This window comes from Hemitrygon akajei, chromosome 3 (genome assembly GCF_048418815.1).
Source record: "Hemitrygon akajei chromosome 3, sHemAka1.3, whole genome shotgun sequence".
NCBI lineage: Eukaryota > Metazoa > Chordata > Chondrichthyes > Myliobatiformes > Dasyatidae > Hemitrygon > Hemitrygon akajei.
Genome location: NC_133126.1, coordinates 42,595,679 through 42,615,176, shown reverse-complemented (window position 1 = coordinate 42,615,176; position 19,498 = coordinate 42,595,679). Strand labels below are relative to the sequence as shown.

The 19,498-nt window shown below is 38.8% G+C and overlaps 1 protein-coding gene across 8 annotated transcripts in view; it reads left to right on the top strand.

The window, feature by feature from the left end:
- The window catches only part of LOC140724911 (ena/VASP-like protein), a 249,431-nt gene that overhangs the window by 194,966 nt on the left and 34,967 nt on the right, over nucleotides 1-19,498 (top strand). For 5 of the 8 annotated variants that reach the window (XM_073039682.1, XM_073039685.1, XM_073039686.1 and 2 more), the window contains 2 exons: nucleotides 16,165-16,236; nucleotides 17,927-17,985. In XM_073039682.1, coding sequence (XP_072895783.1) covers nucleotides 16,165-16,236; nucleotides 17,927-17,985 — 131 coding nt within the window. The remainder of the gene's footprint in view (nucleotides 1-16,164; nucleotides 16,237-17,926; nucleotides 17,986-19,498) is intronic. The other 3 variants (XM_073039688.1, XM_073039680.1, XM_073039687.1) reach the window with 1 other exon arrangement.

Sequence of the window (19,498 nt, the reverse complement as noted above, 5' to 3'; positions counted from 1 at the left end):
ACTTCTGGAGTAGTAAGTGATTGCAGATGAACTTGCACCTTTCCAAAATTTTAACTGAGCCCTTCAGATTGTGAAACATATTTGGCCTTGATTGTTGCAAAGTTGATTTTCGTACAGCTCTTTTTAAGTGCTTGTCAGCATTTGCCCAAGTCAATGACTCAACAGGCTAGGATTTTCCAAAGCAGTTACTACAGATGATGTAGCTTTCTCTGGGTGACCTCCAGCCATACGCTCTGGACTGGACTGCTCTGCCTATTAATGTCAAGATCACTGTCACACTAGCTTAAAGATTTTTTTAAATGGCCACAGCTGATCCATCCTATTTTGGAATTAACTGTTCAGTAGAGTATTAGGAAGGTCATTGATACTGTCTATTCCAGGAAAGGACACTTGACTCTAATTTTCCTTCAGTGATGAGGTTGAGGTTTCCCCAAAGATCAGATGATTACAGATTATGCTCATAGCGATTAAGACACCCTTTTGGAATCCACAGCTTTTCATGAACTATAATTCCCTGAAAATTCAAGATGCAGTTGAATATAAGAAGTTCATCTAATTCCTTCATTCTTAAGAAGTTCACTTTGATAAACATCTTACAGGACTGGTGCTACTGCAATGGCAGGGAGTAATACCTATGGCATTGTAATGAAAGCAATAGACTGCCAGTATACTATTGAAGAACTTTATTCTATTCAGAATGAAAGTCTGTTGTGTGCATTGATTTCAGCTGTTCACACATTTAAGAGGCCTTTGCATTTCATCGTTGGCTGCTGATCCCACACAGCTACAACTCCAAACAGTCTCCGGGACCCCTACTATAGAGCACTGCACCCCTGCATCAACTTCATCCACCAGGAGAGCTAGGTCACAGTTACATTGCCAGTCATATTAAACAAGAGGAAAGAAGGAGGGAGGTAAGGACAAGAGAAGGGGAGCAAGAATGATCCTCTGTCCTCACTGTTTTCACTGTCCTCTGATTAGATTCCTTCTTCAGTCCTTTGCCTCTACTACCTATCCCCTCTCAGCTTCTTCCCCCTCACCTGGTCTCACCTATTGCCTACCAGCTTGAAATCATTCCCCTCCCCACCTTCTTATTCTTGATTCTTCTGGTCCTGATTAAGGGGCTCAGCAAGTTTTTTACCCTCCATTGATGCTGCCTGACTTGCTGAGTTCCTCCAGCATTTTGTGAATCTCAGTGGACATACTGTGTTAACTCAATGAGGACAGTGGTCGCACACCATATCTGGTAGGTGAGCTGTGACAGCATGCTGGTCCTGTGAGATTTGGGTCTTATGCTGATAAGACTACAAAATATTTAAAAATTCATTAATTGGTAGGCAAGCTGTAAGATTTAAGAGGCATGTTCCTTTGTGAAAAGTGTTCTTTTAAAGGCTAGACCTGACATGTTTGTTGTTCAGCTACATGCTAGCATGAAATTCCTGTAGGAAATAAGAGGGGCCATGATGCTTACTTTATGTGGAAGTGCTGCCAGAAAGCACAGCTCCTGCCCTATGGCATTGGAATTACTGTTTGAAATGCAGTCCCCATGCACTGCAATGAATTGGCCCAGGTAAATTATGTAGTTGCCTTTAAATGTTCCAAAAATGGACTAATCAGTTAATTGATTAAAATTATTTAAATTCCTAACTTCTCAGCTATTTACTTTGTCTTAGATATTTACATTTTGTTTCTCTTTGAGTTTAATTATAATGCATATTATTATTTCTTACTGCTTTAAATTTTGGATTTAATGGAGCAGAATAGTTTTACTTATTTAATAAAGTGGCAGGATTAATCAATGGGATAGTTCCATTGTATATGATCAATACTATAGCACTAATTTAATACGGGTGACAAAAATTACTGACATTTCTAGCAAACAATTATAACAGCAGATGTATGAACTCAGGTCTGACATAGAGATGTTGAAAGGTTTTCCATCTGCCAAAGCAATCATTAGCTTTGGGAGCATTAAAATATATCTAAAATTGATCTAACCAAAAAGTGTGCTCATTGTTCATTGTAAACATCGGTCCTTCCTGTTTTGCAAATATAGAACATAGAACAATACAGCACAGTACGGGCCCATCGGCCCACAATGTTGTGCTGACCCTTTACACAAAAATATCTTGTGTATTTTTATATTATGTATACAAGAAAGTAAGAGCTTACATTAGAGTATTGTATATACAAAATGTAGTCATTAGAACATTAAAAATATAGGAGTGGGACACTATTCAACATGATCATTCTATTTCAATACCATCCTTCTGCTGTATTCCCATACAGTATTTGATATATCTAATATCCAGACATATATCAGTATCAGAATCAGGTTTATTATTACCGGCATGTATCGTGAAATTTGTTAACTTAGCAGCAGCAGTTTAATGCAATATATAATATAGAAGAAGAAGAAGGCAAAAAATAACTAAATAATTTCACAAATATAATAAAGTAAATAAAATGATTACAGTAAGCGTATATTGAATAGATTAGAAATCGTGCAAAACATAGTTCTTTCCTTTTGCTTGTTTTTTCTTTCCACTCTTTTCTATGAGTGTATACCCCAGATAAATACTTTGTGGAGATTTGTGATATATGATTATATGATATACATGTACAATGTCTGAAATACATCTTATGGAAATGTTTGTTTGATGATGATCTTCAATAAAAAAATAAATTACAAAAAAATAGTGGGTAAGTTCAAAAACACAAGAGATTCTACAGATCAACACACACAAAATGTTGGAGCAATGAAGCAGGTTAGGCAACATCTACGGAAATGAATAAACAACTGATGTTTTGGGCCAAGACCCTTCATCAGGACTGGAAAGGAAGATGGAAGAAGCCAGACTAAGAAGGTGGGAGGGTTAAGGAGTACAAGATACCAGGTGATAGGTGAAGCCAAGTGGGTGGAGAAAGGAAGTAAGAAGCAAGGAGGTCTTAGGTGGAAAAGGTAAAGGGCTGGAAAAGAAGGAATCTAATAGGAGAAGAGAGTGGACTGTGGGAGAAAGAGAAGGAGGAGGGACACCAAGGAAAGGTGACAGAGAGATGAGAAGAAGATAAGAGGTGAAAGAACAGCCAGAGTAGGGCATGGAAGAAGAAGGGAGGGGAGAATAATTATGGAGGTAAGAGAAATCAATGCTCATGCCATCAGGTTGGAGGCTGCCCAGATGGATTATGAGATGTTGCTCCTCCAAGCACAGAGTGGCCTCATCATGGCACTTGTGCTGGCAGCTCATTCCACACTCTCACCACCCACTGAGTGAAGAAGTTCCTGCCTGTGTTCCCCTTAAACATTTCACTTTTCACTCTTAACCCATGACCTCTAGTTGTAGTCTCACCCAACCTTAGTGGAAAAACCCAATACAACATCCTAACTATACCCCTCATAATTTTGTATACCTCTATCAAATCTCCTCGCAATCTTCTGCGTTCAAAGGAATAAAGCCCTGACCTATTCAATCTTTCCTTATAACTCAGTTCCTCCAGACCCAGCAACATACTTGTAAATTTTCTCTTTACTCTTTCAACCTTATTTACATCTTTCCTGTAGGTAGGTAACCAAAACTGCACACAATACTCCAAATTAGGCCTCACCAACGTCTTATACATCTTCAACATAACATCTTCTGTACTCAATACATTGATTTATGGAGACCAAAATGCCAAAAGCTTTCTTTGTGACCCTATCTGTCTGTGATACTATTTCAAGGAATTATGGATCTGTATTCACAGATCCCTCTGTTCTACTGCGCTCCTCAGTGCACGACCTCTCACTGTCTAAGACCTATCATGGTTGCTCCTCCCAAAGTGCAAAACTTCACACTGGTCTGCATTAAATTCCATCTGCCATTTTTCTGGCTGGTTCAGATATGACTGCAAGCTTTGATAGTCATCTTCACTACCCAGTGCACTTCCGATATTGGTGTCATCCACAAATCTGCTGATAAAGTTTACCACATTATCATCCAGATCACTGATATAGATGACAAACAACAATGGACCCAGCATTAATACCTGCGACACACTGTTAGTCACAGGCTTCCTGTCAGAGAGGGGACCATCTACACTATCCTCTTGTTTCTTCTGTGAAGCCGTTGTGTAATCCAATTTACTACCTCATTTTGAATGCTAAGTAATGGAATCTTTTTGACCAACCTCCTATGAGGACCTTATCAAAGGACTTCCTAAAGCCCATGTAGACAGCATCCGCTGCATTGCCTTCATTGACTTTCCCCATAATTTCCTCAAAATACTCTAAGTTTGGTTAGATATGACTTACCACGCACAAAGCCATGTTGACTATCCCTACCTAGTCAGCCCTTGCCTATCCAAATTCTAATATACTTGGTCCTTAGAGTACCTTCCAATAACTGTAAGGTTCACCAGTCTACAATTTTCTGGCCTATTCTTAGAGCCTTACTTAAATGACAGAGCAACGTTGGCTATCCTCCAGCACTTCACCCTTTGCTCAGAATGTTTTAAATATCTCTTCCAGGGTCCCTGAATTTTCTGCACCTGCCTCCCACGGGATCTGACAGAACCCCTTGTCAGGTCCTGGGGATTTATCCACCTTAATTTGCCTCAGGACAGCAAACACCTCCTCCTCTGTAATCTGTACAGGGTCCAGAACCTCACTGCTACATTTCCTCACATCTGAAGATCTCCATTTTTCAGTTCCACGTATTGACTGCTACTACCATCTTCCAGTGGATCAATTTTGATCCTTGCTCTTAATATATCTGTAGAAGCTCTTAATATTCTCCTTCACTTTGTCTGCTAGAGCAAACTCATGTCTTTTAGCCTTCCTGGTTTCCTTCTTAGGTGTTCTTGTCCGTTTCTTTTACTCCTCAAGTACCTCATTTCTTCCTGCTCGCCTATACCTGCTATGGACATCCTTTTTCTTAACCAGGTCCTCAATATCTCACAAAAACTAAGGTGTTATAAACCTGTTATTCTTGCCTTTTATTCTGTCAGGAACATACAAACTCCGCACTCTCAAAATTTCACTTTTGAACGCCCTACCAAGTACACCTTTGCCAGAAAACAACCTGCCCCAATTCACACTTGCCAGATCATTTTTGATACCATCAAAATTGGCCTTTCTCCAATTTAGAAATTCAACAAGGACCAGACCTATGCTTTTTCATAATTACCTTGAAAGTAATGATATTATGATCACCAGATGCAAAGTGTTCCTCTATACAAATTTCTCTTACCTTCCCTGTCTCATTCCCTAATAGGACATCTAGTATTGCACTCTCTGGTTGGGACTTCTATGTATTGATTAAGGAAACTTTCCTGAATACATCTGGCAAACTCTATCCCTTCCAGCCCTTTTACAGTGTGGGAGTCCCAATCAATATATGGAAAGTTAAAATCACATCCTATTACAGACTTATGTTTCTTGCAATAAGCTGCGATCTCCTTACAAATTTGGTCCTCTATATCCCACAGTTAATATAATCATCCTATTAACGTGTTCACACCTTTTTTATTCTTCGGTTCTACCCATAACATTTCACTGGATAAGTTCTGTGGTCTGTCCTGACTGAGCACTGCCGTGACGTTTTCCCTGACGAGTAATGCCACACCTCCCCCTGTAAGCCCTCCTGCTCTGTCACACTTAAAACAATGGAACCTTGAAAAATTGAGCTGCTAGTCCTGCCCCTCCTGCAACCAAGTCTCACTAATGGCTACAATATCATAATTTCATGTGTTCATCCATGGCCTAAGCTCATCCGCCTTTCCTACAATACGCCTTGCATTGAAATATATGCAGCTCAGAACACTATTCCCACCAAGCTCGGCCTTTTGACTCCTGACACTGTATGTAGGCTTAACATCTTATCCTACAACCACTTCACTATCTGTTCTGGCACTTTGGCTCCCATGCCCCTGTAATGCTAGCCCTTCCCCCCTCCCCCATGCAGCCAAGTATGATCATTTGTAATATTAAGCCTGATCAATTATAATCATTGCCATAAATACATCAATTATCAGTCATTCTTTAGATCTTTTGGGGAGAAAGCACCAAATGTTGACCAGGAATAGAGAACATAAGTGGTAATACTATGCAAATCATTCTGATCTTCAGTCTGACCCAAGCCCACATCTTTAGACCATAAGACATAGGAACAGAATTAGACCATTTGGCCATCAGGTCTGATCTGCCATTCCATCATGGCTGATATATTCCTCTCAATTCCATTCTTCCGCCTTCTCCCCATAACCTTTGACACCCTGGCTAATCAAGAAACTATCAATCTCCGCTTTAAATATATCCTGTGACTTGACCTCCACAGCCATCTGTGGCAATGAATTCCACAGATTCATCACCTTCTAGCTAAATAGATTCCTCCCCATCTACAGTATGTTGTAAAAGGATGTCTCCTCCGCATGAGTTTCCTCTGGGTGCTCTAGTTTCCTCCCACAATCCAAAGATGTATCGGTTGGTAGGTTAATTGGTGATTGTAAATTGTCCGGTGATTAGGCTGGTGTTAAATCGGGGGTTGCTGGGTGGTGTGGTCTGAAGGAAGAGCCTGTTCCACACTGCATTTCACAAAAAAATGTAATTAAAAAAGTAAAATGTTCAGCAGATTGAGTGGAATCTCTGGAGAAAGCAATATTTTTGGTTGTCCTTTCATCAAAACTGGAACAAATGAGAAAACGAGCTTGAAGGTTACAAAATAGGGAAAATTGTGGTGAGAACAAAAGGAATATCCTCTTTGGGATAAAGATGCATCAGTCAGCACGGATGGTGAGAGTGTTCCATCCCCCAATTTTGACTGGTGTCAATTCAAAAGAACAAATAGTCTCATTTGGTACGATAAAAAACTTTGTGACTATATAGGGTCAAAATCAGAAATCTCTCCACATCTGTAGAAGCGTTCAAGTGTTTTTGGGGACATACCAAATCTTCTCAAACTCTTAATGAAATACAGTCGCTGTCGTGCCTTCTTTGTAGCTGCATCAATATGTTGGGTCCAGGTTAGATCTTCAGAGATACTGACACCCAGGAATTTGAAATTACTCGGTCTTTCCACTTGTGATCCCTCTATAAGGACTGGTGTGTGTTCCCTCATCCTACCCTTTCTGAAGTCTTTTGTATAAAGAACGAATATGTGGTTAGAAGAATTTTTTTAACAAAAGATTATATAGCACCCTATAAGAAACAACAGTAGAGCTCAATCTATCAGAGTTCAGAGAATTTATTTTCCCAAAACCATAAGCTTCTAAATACAATGCCAGTACAAATTTGGAGAAACATAGTCTGAATAGGGGTAGTTAACATGACTTTGTGAGGGGTAGGTCGTGCCTCACAAGCCTGATTAAATTCTTTGGAGAAGTGACAAAACATACTGATGAAGGCAGAGCAGTGAATGTGGTGTATATGAATTTAGGTAAGGCAATTGACAAGGTTCTCCATGATAGTCAGGAAGAATGGGATCCAGGGAAACTTGGCTGTGTGCATTCAGAACTGACTTGCCCATAGAAGGCAGAGTGTGGTAGCAGGTGGAATGTACTCTGCCTGGAGTTCAGTGACCGGTGATGTTCCACAGTGATCTATTCTGGGACTCCTGCTGTTTTTGATTTTCATAAATGACTTGGATAAGTAAGAGGGAGGTGGAATAGTAAATTTGCAGATGGTGTTATGGACAATGTAGAAGATTGTTGTAGTTTATGACGGGACGTTAATAGGATGCACACTTGGACTGAGAAGTGGCAGATGAGTTCAGTGTGGTAAAGTGTGAAGGTGGAAGGTCGAACTTGAAAGCAGAATGCAAGATTAATGGCAGAGTTCTTAAGAGTGTGGAGGAACAACAGGATTTTGTGTTCACATCCATAGATCCCTCAAATTTGCAGTGCATATTGATAGGGTGCTTAAGGAGGCATACGGTGTGTTGGCCTTCATTTGTTGGATAATTCAATTCAAGACCCATGAGGTAATGTTGCAACTCCATAAAATTCTGGTTAGACCACATTTGAAGTGTTCAGTTTAGTTCTGGTTGTCTCATTACAGGAAGGATGTGGAAGCTTTAGAGGAGCAGAGGAGATTTACCGGGCTGCTATTTCAACTAGAGGGCATGTCTTATGAGAGCATTTTGACCAAACTAGGGCTTTTCTCTTTGGAGCGAAGCAGGATGAAAGGTGACTTGATAAAAGCGTACAAGATGATAAGGGGCATCGATCAAGTGGATAGCCAGAAACTTTTTCCTAGGCTAATACAGGGACATAACTGTAAGGGGTTTGGAGGAAAGCGTGAAGGGAGGGGGAATGTCATACACAGAGTTTCTTTACACAGAGTGGTGGGTGCATGGAACACCTTGCCAGAGGTGGTGGTGGAAACTGATGCATTAGGGTTATTTAAGAGACTCTTAGATAGGTACATGGATGAAAGAAAGTTGGAAAGTTACATGGGAGGGAAAGGTTGTATGGATTTTAGAGTAGGTTAAAGAGTTGGCACAACATCATGGGTTGGAAGGCCTGTACTGTTACGTACTGCTCTATGTTCTATGTTCACTACCAGATGCAAATTTTTAGTCTCTAACTGAATGAAGCCAATGAAGCAGTAGTTGGCTGATGTTCTTTAGTGTTAGGAACATAGTCTGAAATCACCCTCAATGATAAAATCAATACCGTCTACCTTTGTGAGTTGTCAGTTTCTATTGAGAAATGATTTGAATATTTCAGTTGGATTCCAACTAGACGTATATCTCCAATAACCCACCACAGATTAGCAGTAAACTGGCAATTCTATTCTGGGAGGTCCATTGAGTTTTTGAGTTTTCTTAAGGAAGTTGTAATATTTTGTACTCCAGAAACTAATCCAAAAAAAAACATGGGAGCTGGGAAATGGGTCTACATAGTTTTACCTTTATTGAGTTGCTCATATGTGATATGCTGGTGTAATGATGCATGCCATTGATACAGTGATTTCAACTGATCTTTTAAATGCGAGTTGTGTTTGGAGCTTGATGGAAGTAGGGCATGTGGGCGATATCTACATGGACTTCAGTAAGGCATTTGATTAGGTCCCTCATGGTAGGTTGATTCAGCAGATGAAGATGTGTGGGATCCAGGGTAAATTGGACTCAGAACTGGTTTGCTCACAGAAGATAGAGAGTAGGAGTGTAAGGCTGTAATTGTTGCTGGAAGTCTGTGACCGATGGTGTTCCTTAAGTGGATCAGTACTGGGACCTCTTTTGTTTGTGATATATACAGTATGTCAATGCTTTGGGTGAAAAGGTGGATGGTGGATTTACGAACTTTCAATAACACCAAGGTTGGTGGAGTTGTGGGCAGTGTAAAACACTATCAATGAATACACAGAATAGTATAGGCCCTTTGGCCCATCATGTGTTGCTGACCTTTAAACCTACACCAACATTAATCTAACCCTTTCCTTCCACATAACTCTCCATTCTTCTTTTGTTCACATCTTATCTAAGAATTTCTTAAATGTTCCTAATGTATCTGTGTCTTACCACTATCCTCAGCAGTGTGTTCTATGCACTTACCACTCTCTGTATTAAAAAATCTATCTCTGATATCTTCCCGATACTTTGCTCCAATCACCTTAAACTATGCCCTCTCATACTAGCCATTGAAACCCTGGGAAAATGGTACTGGTTGTCCTCTCTATCTATACCTCTTACTATCTTATATACCTTTATCAAGGTACTGTACCTCTCATCCTCCTTTGTTCAAGAAAAAAGCCCTAGCTTGTTCAACCTTTCCTCATCTAGTCAGTCAGTGTCCCTCTCTAAAGCTTGCACATCCTTCCTTTAATGTGGTGGAATTGTAGATCAGTTACAGACATGGGCATAGAAATGGCAGATGGAGTTTAGTGGTACATAGTTCCCTGAAGGTGGAATCTCATGTGGATAGGGTGGTGAAGAAAGCTTTTGGTATGCTGGCCTTTATAAATCAGAGCACTGAGTATAGGAGTTAGGATGTAATGATAAAATTGTACAAGGCATTGGTAAGGCCAAATTTGAAGTATTGTGTACAGTTCTGGTCACTGAATTATAGGAAAGATGTCAACAAAATAGAGAGAGTGCAGAGAAGATTTACTAGAATGTTACCTGGGTTTCAGCACCCAAGTTACAGAGAAAGTTTGAACAAGTTACCGTAAGTCTTTATTCTTTGGAACGTAGAAGGTTGAGGGGGGACTTGATACAAGTATTTAAGATTATGAGGGGGATAGATAGAGTTGATGTGGATAGGCTTTTTCCATTGAGAGTAGGGGAGATTCAAACAAGAGGAAATGAGCTGAGAGGGGGCAAAAGTTTAGGGGTAACACGAGGGGGAATTTCTTTACTCAGAGAGTGGTAGCTGTGTGGAACAAGCTTCCGGTAGAAGTGCTAGAGGCAGGTTCGGTATTGTCATTTAAAGTAAAATTGGATATGTATATGGACAGGAAAGGAATGGAGGGTTATGGGCTGAGTGCAGGTCGGTGGGACTAAGTGACAGTAAGCGTTCAGCACGGACTAGAAGGGCCGAGATGGCCTGTTTCCGTGCTGTAATTGTTATATGGTTATATAGTCTAGGCGAGTGTGAGGTGTTGCACTTTGTGAGATCAAATGAAACACTTCATGGCAGAACCCTTAATTGCATTAAGGCATAGAGGGATCTTGAGATCCAAATCTATAGTTCACTGAAAGTAACTGCAAAAATGGATAGGGAGGTAAGGAACACATATGGTGTGATGTGCTTGCCTTCACTGGTAGGTGTATTGAGTTTGAGAGAAAGGAAGTCATGCTGCAGCCATATAAGAAATTTACCAGGATGTTGCTTAAATTAAAGTGCATGAGCTATAGAGAAGGGTTTGACAAACTTAGGTTGTTCTCCCTAGAGCAGGTTTAGTGAATCTAAGGCATGCATGCCCAAGATAGCTCATATAGAAGTTTTGTTGGCATACGACATGCAGGCCATCCTTCAATTCTTTAAACCCCACCTATAATATAAAGGTACATACTGCATATTTTTACAGCCAAATCAAGCCACAATTTTTTTACAACTGAAGAGAAGTGATATGTTTTCACAGGAATCATCTCATCCCGGGTCAGCACCAACTAGATGGTTGCAGAAACAAGTGACATCGGCTGATACGTGCAAATTCCTCAAGTCCTGGTGTATACATCAGTACTTGGATAGTAAATAGTTGGGCCAGTTGGCATTGACTTCGCTCTGATTTTTTTTTCTTTTGTTGTTTGTGAGTGAACAGCTGATATTCAGTGATAATAATGGTAAAAATTGTATATAGTTTAGTACCTCCATGAACAATTACATTTTTACACAATAAACATCATTATAAACATCATCAATAAAAAAAGTTAGCATACTTAAGTTTACCTATGTGATATTTTTAAATTGTGTTTATCCTTTTAAACTTGTTGAGAATGTCAGATACACCAGCAAAAATCAAAAACATTCAGATGGTGGGGAAGGCAGCAGAGTTTCAAGAGTAGCAGAGAGAAAGGTTTGACATGATTAAAAAGGATGATGAAACATTTTGAATCTTATGTTCCGAAACAGTGATGTGCAAGACTTCCTCTATAAAGCAGCATTATGAAACTGTTTGTAAATGGCTTTGTGATAAAAGTGAGTAAGAATTAAAAATGATAACATATTTCTTGAGAAATCAGCATCAAAAAATATGGTCAAATATGAACACCTACGCTTGGTCCGCCAGAGAAAGCAGGATCTCCCAGTGGCCACACATTTTAATTCCATGTCCCATTCCCATTCTGATATGTCTATCCATGGCCTCCTCTACTGTCAAAATGAATCCAAACTCAGGTTGGAAGAACAACACCTTACATACCGGCTGGGTAGCCTCCAACCTGATGGCATGAGCATTGAATTCTCTAACTTCCGTTAATGCCCCTCCTCCCCTTCATACCCCATCCCTGACATATTTAGTTGTTTGCCTGTTCTCCATCTCCCTCTGGTGCTCCCCCCCCCCCTTTCTCCCGAGGCCTCCTGTCCCATGATCCTTTCCCTTCTCCAGCTCGGTATCACTTTCACCAATCACCTTTCCAGCTCTTAGCTTCATCCCACCCCCTCCGGTCTTCTCCGATCATTTCGCATTTCCCCCTCCCCCCACGACTTTCAAATCTCTTACTATCTTTCCTTTCAGTTAGTCCTGACAAAAGGTCTCGGCCCGAAATGGCGACAGTGCTTCTCCTTATAGATGCTGCCTGGCCTGCTGTGTTCCACCAGCATTTTGTGCGTGTTGTTGTTTGAATTTCCAGCATCTGCAGATCTCCTCGTGTTTGGTCAAATATTTTGTTGACATTTATTTCAGTTGCTGCTAGTTTTGAGGTTTCAAAGATTATTGCTCTACATGGAAACATAGAAATCCATCAGTGCTGGGAAATATATGTTAAAGAATCATGGCTAGAGTGTGCTCCTTTCATTTTTGATGGTTTGCCTTTTTGCCAGAAAAGTAAGAATTACTCAGCACATTAGGGATTTGCCAGTGAGCAGAAAAACACTAAAAGATAGATTAATGAAGAGAACAAACTTAGCAAAACAACTAACAAAAGATACTAGAGCAAAAGACCATAAGATATAGAATAAAATCCTAAGATTCTAAAATAAGATATTAGTTCAGGTAATTTTTTTTTCCATTTGTCTTGATGAGAGCTAGGGTAGACATTATTGTTTGATTTTGTAGGGATGATGACATATGCGAAAAATTGATCTTCTTGGTAATGTTACCTGAACACACCACAGCACCTGAAATATCTAAAGTAGTGTTAAAAGAATTGTCTGATCGACTAGTTAACCTTTCAATAATTGATTGCCTGACAATTGATGGTGCACCCAGCATGTTTGATAAAGAGGCAAGTTGTGTTAATCTGTTTAAGTTTAATTTCCAGTGATGGACTTTCATTGTATAGTACACAAGCAAAATCTGGCCTTAAAGAACTTGAAAGACAAAAATTGTAACCAAGGAAATCAATTTCATTTTTAGGCATGCTTTGAAATATAGACAATTTCTGAATGTAATGAGGAAGGTGAATTCAGTGTACATAGGACTACTAATGTACAACAATGTTTGTTAACTTAGTGGAGGTTCCGTCCTTAGGCGAATTGAATGTTTGGATAAAATTCGCCTGTTTTAGATGAATGAAAATATTTTTTGACAAAAATTATATGACATTGTGTATATTTGTAGTTTGATGTTTTTTGCAGATTTCTCCTTGCATTTAAATGACTTGAATGCCAGTTACAGGGATTGGGCAGAGCACCTGATGTTATATTTGATATTTGATAACCCTTGAAATCAAACTGTATTTATTTAAATATAGTGCCAAATATTTTGCAAACCTAGATAAAACATGCCAGATGTTGAAATTCCTGAAAAGACAGACATTCAGAGCATTTGTGAGTATCATTGGTTCAACTACTGAACAATTTTCTTAAAGATTCACTAAATTCAGGTCATTTGAAGAAACTGCAAAATTCATGAAGAATGCAAACAGTGTAATATTTGATGAGTAAACTCTTCTTGGGCTTCAAGCCAAGTACAGGTATCGATTATAACCGATGTTTCGATGACAAACTCTGCCATCTTCTTGAATCAAAACATCGGTTTCTTCTTCATTGAAACGTCGGTTATAATCGATACCTGTACCTGGCTTGAACCTGAGAAGAGTTTATTCATCATATACGCTGGGAAAGCATTAGATCCTTTTTCAGTGTAATATTTGACAAACTGAATTCTGAAATGTTGCTGTGGATTAATTTGGATAATTTTGAAATGCAAATGATTGATTTACAAAGCAGAAAACATCAAAAGAGATTGATTATGACTGGATAAAAGCATAAAAATCCAGACAATAATGTTCTAAAACTCTAGAATTCCATTCCTGTAACTTTTAACTATCTGATTAATCTTGAAATGGCAAATATTTACAGTATTTTTATCGACATATTCATGTGAGTCATTGTTTTCAGTGAACTTGGCCAAGTCTAATTATAGAAGTAGACTTAATGATGAAACTAGTGCTATGTGCATAGCTCTCAAAATAACCAAATGCAAACAGGATATAAAATGTCATCTTTAGTGCAGCAACAAAAGTCTCACTGAGAGTAAAGTGCTTTTATTTTCCTTTCCTTGATCTTTTATGCATGTAACTCCAAAGCTTATAATTTCACATCCACAGTTCTTATGTTATATATGAGATACACTAACAATACTATTTAGAAGTGATGTTATTTTTAATTATATTTTTAAAATATTAATATTAATGATTTTGAACAGTTTTTCTAAAATGCTTCATTTATTTTAATCTCTTATATTTTTATTAATAATAAAAGAGTGACTATACATAAATGAGAAACAGCATTCATCCTTTTTCCTTTAAAAAATCTCTAATTATGTTACAAATCAGTAACCCTGCTCAAAATTACCATGGTATGTGAGATTATTGCCAATTTGGGTACACGCTCTCAAAAAGATTTGCTACCCCTGCTCTACAGGATCAAAGAGAGAGACCTGGTAGAGGTTTTTTAAATTATGACAAAAAAGGTAGACAGGCAGAATCTTTTTCCTCAGGGAAGGAATGCCAAAGATCAGGGACAGGCTTTTAAGGTTAGGGAAGGAAGTTTAAAGACAACAAGAAGGGCACATATTTTTTTAAACGCAGAGAGTGGTAGGTGCATAGAGTAGGTTACCAGGGGTAGTAGTGGAATCATTCAGTCCGGTGGAGTCTAAGAAGCTTTTATAATATGCAGGGAATCGAGAGATAAGGATGATACACAGGAGGAAGGCAATTAGTATAAATTGGCATCAAGATCAGTCCCACATCATAGGATGAATGTCCTGGCCAGTGCTGCACTATTCTACATTTTATGATAACATAACCTTACTATACCAGAGTTAGTCTTCAGCCCAGGGGCAAGGAAGACCAAGGAGATTTTAGAATATTTAGAATATATATAAGTCATTGGCGAGGCCACAGCTTGAAGTACTATGTGCAGTTTTGGTTACCCTGTTATAGGAAAGATATGTTATAACTGGAAAGAGTGCAGAAAAGATTTACACAAAATGCTGGTGGAACACAGCAGGCCAGGCAGCACCTATACGGAGAAGCACTGTCGACGTTTCGGGCCGAGACCCTTTGTCCGTCCTGACGAAGGGTCTCGGCCCGAAACGTCGACAGTGCTTCTCCCTATAGATGCTGCCTGGCCTGCTGTGTTGCACCAGCATTTTGTGTGTGTTGCTTGAATTTCCAGCATCTGCAGATTTCCTCATGTTTGCGGAAAAGATTTAAGAGCATTTTGTCAGAACGAGAGGGCCTGAGTTATAGGGACAATTTGGCCATTATTGGAACATAAGAGAATGAGGTACAACCTTATAGAAATGTTTAAAATTATGAGAGGTATAAATAAGGTAGACAGTAACAGTCTTTTCCCCAGGGTATAAGAGCCCAAACCTAGGGAGCATAAATTTAAGATGAGATTAGAAAGATTTGAAAGGGTCGTGAGGGGCAACCTTTTCATGGAGAGAGTGATGAGTAAATGGAACAGCTGAAGAAATAGTTGAGTCAGATACAATAGAATGATTTTAGATAGATACATGAGGGGCAGAGCTTAGAGGGAGATGGGCCATCGCAGGAAGCTATGACTAACTGGGTGAGCATTATGGTCAGCATGGACTGATTGGGCCAAATGGCCTGTATCCATACTGGATTTCTCTGTAACTCTATAATTCGATGTGATCCAAAAGGAGGAGAATCCTTTGAATCCTCCAGTACCAGCCTCTCACCATCTCAGTTCCCACTTGCCCAGAATCCCTTCTCTCCCTTCCTGTTGACTAGGGAACATTTTCATGAATTCCCATGTGCAGCTTATCTGCCATAAATTCATGGTCCCACTCATAAGCTAGATAAAGTATCTGAACAGTTTTATTTAAACAAAACCAGGTCATAGAGATCCACGTGACCTCTATGGTTGCACACTCTTATGCATTACATGCTCTGAACTCCTTTTACCATTGAAGCTATGCTATTTTGAAAACAACGCCACGGAAAGATTTGAAGACTGGTTTTACATTTCATCTTGAAGTTAGAATACACCTTTGAATTATTGTCAGTTGTAGAAATGAAAATAAAGATGAACATTTTGACTTGATCCTTTAGGTCCGGCGGTGCAACGTCAAATTCAGGTCCAGAATGGGCCACCCCCTGAAGATCAGGAAGCACAGCGAAGGTAAAGTGCAGTGAAACATTTTCTGTATGATTATTGAAAATAAGATTTCTATATTTTGTACTGAAGAGTAAGGCTGAAGAAATATTTGTAAAATAACTAACTTAAACAAGCAATACATCATTGCTGTTAACAACAGGGAAATTTAAAACTGCTGCCGATGGAGAACAGTGCAACAGAAAATAATACATGAGCATTTATAAATAAAAATTTTACAAACTATGTAACTTAAGTATTGTAAGATCTGCAGTGCAAACTGACCGATACAGGTTTTTAAAATGTATTTTTTCAGAAAACAAAATACTTTTTCAATTTATCATATTCTGGGCACATTTTTACTTTGTTTACAGTACAGCTGTATAATTTAATATGACTATGAGAGCTCTTCATCCTGCAATGAGTATACACTTGAAATTTAGATGATGAAACATAATGCTATATCCTTATTCGTCCACTGACTAGGACTAACTCTATTACATTTGAAGGCTAACTAAAGAATTAATGTATTTTTCACTCTGCTTTTGTTCTCAATTCTCCACTCTTGTGCTGAACATTTTTCCAGTGACTATGCAGGTTGCTTGGGCCTAAAAACTGCTTAATATGACAACTGGTCTAGGAAACTGGCTATCTGAGATGATAATCAATATTTTATGAAAGTGCTAAATTTTGGAATCATGTATCATGATACATTGCCTTAAGGTATTTCAGCATAGGAATTCTAGTTCACCATAAAGGATGCAGTCGATTATCTTTGCAGCAGAGTACCAATAACAGTGATAGTTGCTCACCTTCTGCAAGCTTCAGCTGGATCTAATTGGGGGGGGGAAATCACATTTTCAGGGCCATCAAAAGCATGCAGTTTAAGTTGAAGGGTGACAAACAGACCAAGTATGAGATAAACTGGAGAAGAATAAGGGTGGATTTTGAGGGAATGATGGTGTCGTGAGATCAATACATCCAGTGGATTGAGGGTCTTAGGAAGACATGAGATTGGAGCTGGTGTGGTGTGGGGGGGGGGGGGAGGTGGGGAATGAGATCTATTGTGAGGAGTGGGGAATATAATATACGAAGACAATAGCCTAAAGGGTGATAGAAAGACATCTGATAGATTTCCCAGTTGAACACTATGATAGGAGGACCAACTTGACCTAGTGCTGCCTGGAAATGGTTACTGTTTAGATAGCATGGTTCAGTTCTCCCACAATGCATTATATAGGGAATGGCACAAACATTGTGCAAACCAGGTATCACATTTTTGTCTGATGTAAAATATGCCAGAAATCATCATTATCACATTTCACTCTTGAGGAAAAATTATTTTCAATTGCATGACATCCAGAAAATGCCATTATATAATGTGACTTCCTAAAATAAAAAGCTTCAACATTCTAGCCTGTGATATATCAGTTTCAGAGACAACATTAAGGGCTTTGCTAAGACTGCACCTATATAAAGATTATCATGGTGAGCTAGATTATAATCTCCCCAAAGTCATTTTTGTTTCGTTTTGGTGATTCCCAAAGCAGTGAATTTAAGCAATATTATAATAATGTTTATTTAGCTTTACATTGTTACATTTATTTAAGTTTATGCCATGCAACTGGTAAAATTTGTTTGCTAATAAAATTGAATTTCTTTTGCACCTCCATCTTAAATGGATTCTGTCAATAATTATTTTGAATAACTTCTTTAGGCAAATAATGGAACAACGACATGAGCAAATGGAAAGAGATCGACGGGCTTCCATGTCTGGTGAGGAGTTCTTGAACTTATTCATGCATGGTGCTGTCTTGAATTTTGTTTCTTTGGTCAATTTCCTTATGGATCATTTCAGCAACAGTAATAAAATGGTAAAGTCCTAGGGGATAAGATTATGAAGTTTTGCATCAAAATTATATATGGGCACAGAGATAGGAATGAACAGAGGCATCTAGGGAGATACTTAATACAAAGTTGCATTTCAGGAGGAAACAGATGACCAGCATTTTGGATCTAATCAGGAAGAGTGTGTGGTAGTGGGAGAGGGAATCTTATCAGCCCTTATATGCTCAAGGAATTTAAAAGGGTTAGGCAGCCCAGCACCAAAAGTGGGCATGAGGCTATTTACAAATTCTAAGCAGATGTAGGATGCTGATTGAAGCCCATGTGCAAATATACAGGGTTTGTGATATACACACTTGGTCTAGTTAAACCTGGCATTGAGCATTTCTCAGGGGAGTGCTGGAGCCCATTCAGAAGTTGAAACTTTTTTTGTTGTTGCTCGCAAGAGAATGGAAATGCAGAGGAACATATAAATGACAAGAGGGCCCAAGAGTAAGCATTGAGACTGGATGCAAATACAAATGTTACTTCTGTTTGTTTCTGCGTACCAACTGAGCTGTAGAGCTGACAGTGTTGGCACATATTAGTAGGTCAATATACTTTCAGTATTGCACTAGAGTTTGATCTATGAATGCCATCGGTGTTGGTACACAACAATAGGCTAATAGTAGAGCCAGTGTTTCCATGGGCATTACAATAGTTCACACTATCTCATGGCAGAGGAGTTAGTGGCCTAAGTCTGATATCCCTGATTATGGAGATGGGAGCTACTATGTATGAATAATTGTCTTGTGATTGAAATTAAACTATCACACCACTTTTACACTACATGCTGAATATGATAAATTCAATGGTCTAGTCCAGGGGTGTCAAACCCAAAATAGCAACAATTTTCTGAAAAAAATTCTCTTAACTGCCATGGATATTTTGAACAGAGATTACTATTGATTAATGAATTAGTAACAATAATTATGGACTTTAAGGGAAGAAATGAGTTCTATCACGTATGTGTATTAACTATTAATATCAGACAGATAGAAATAAATGAAGCATTTTTGAAAATCTATTCAGAATTATTAATATTAATCTTTTGAAAAGACATTTGAAAAATATCATTATTTCTAAGAAAGTATTGCTAACGTAACCATTTACTATCCAAATACTGGTAGGTACTCCAGGTGTGTGAGGATTTCAAAATATATCATACAATGTCATGTGTTCTCACAGCCAGTTTAAGATGCTCCTTGTGAAAACGTTTCACTGCTCTCAGGTTGTAAAATCATTCTCTGCTTTATTTGGCAGCTAGGATAATTATTATGTACCGTTATTTTATGGGTCGGGTTTAAAAAATCAAGGTGCAGCACTGCATGCCTCATGCCAACCAAGTTTTTGTGTATGCCACCTTGGGCGCCTGTGCCAGTTTCACCACACCTGATCTAGTCAG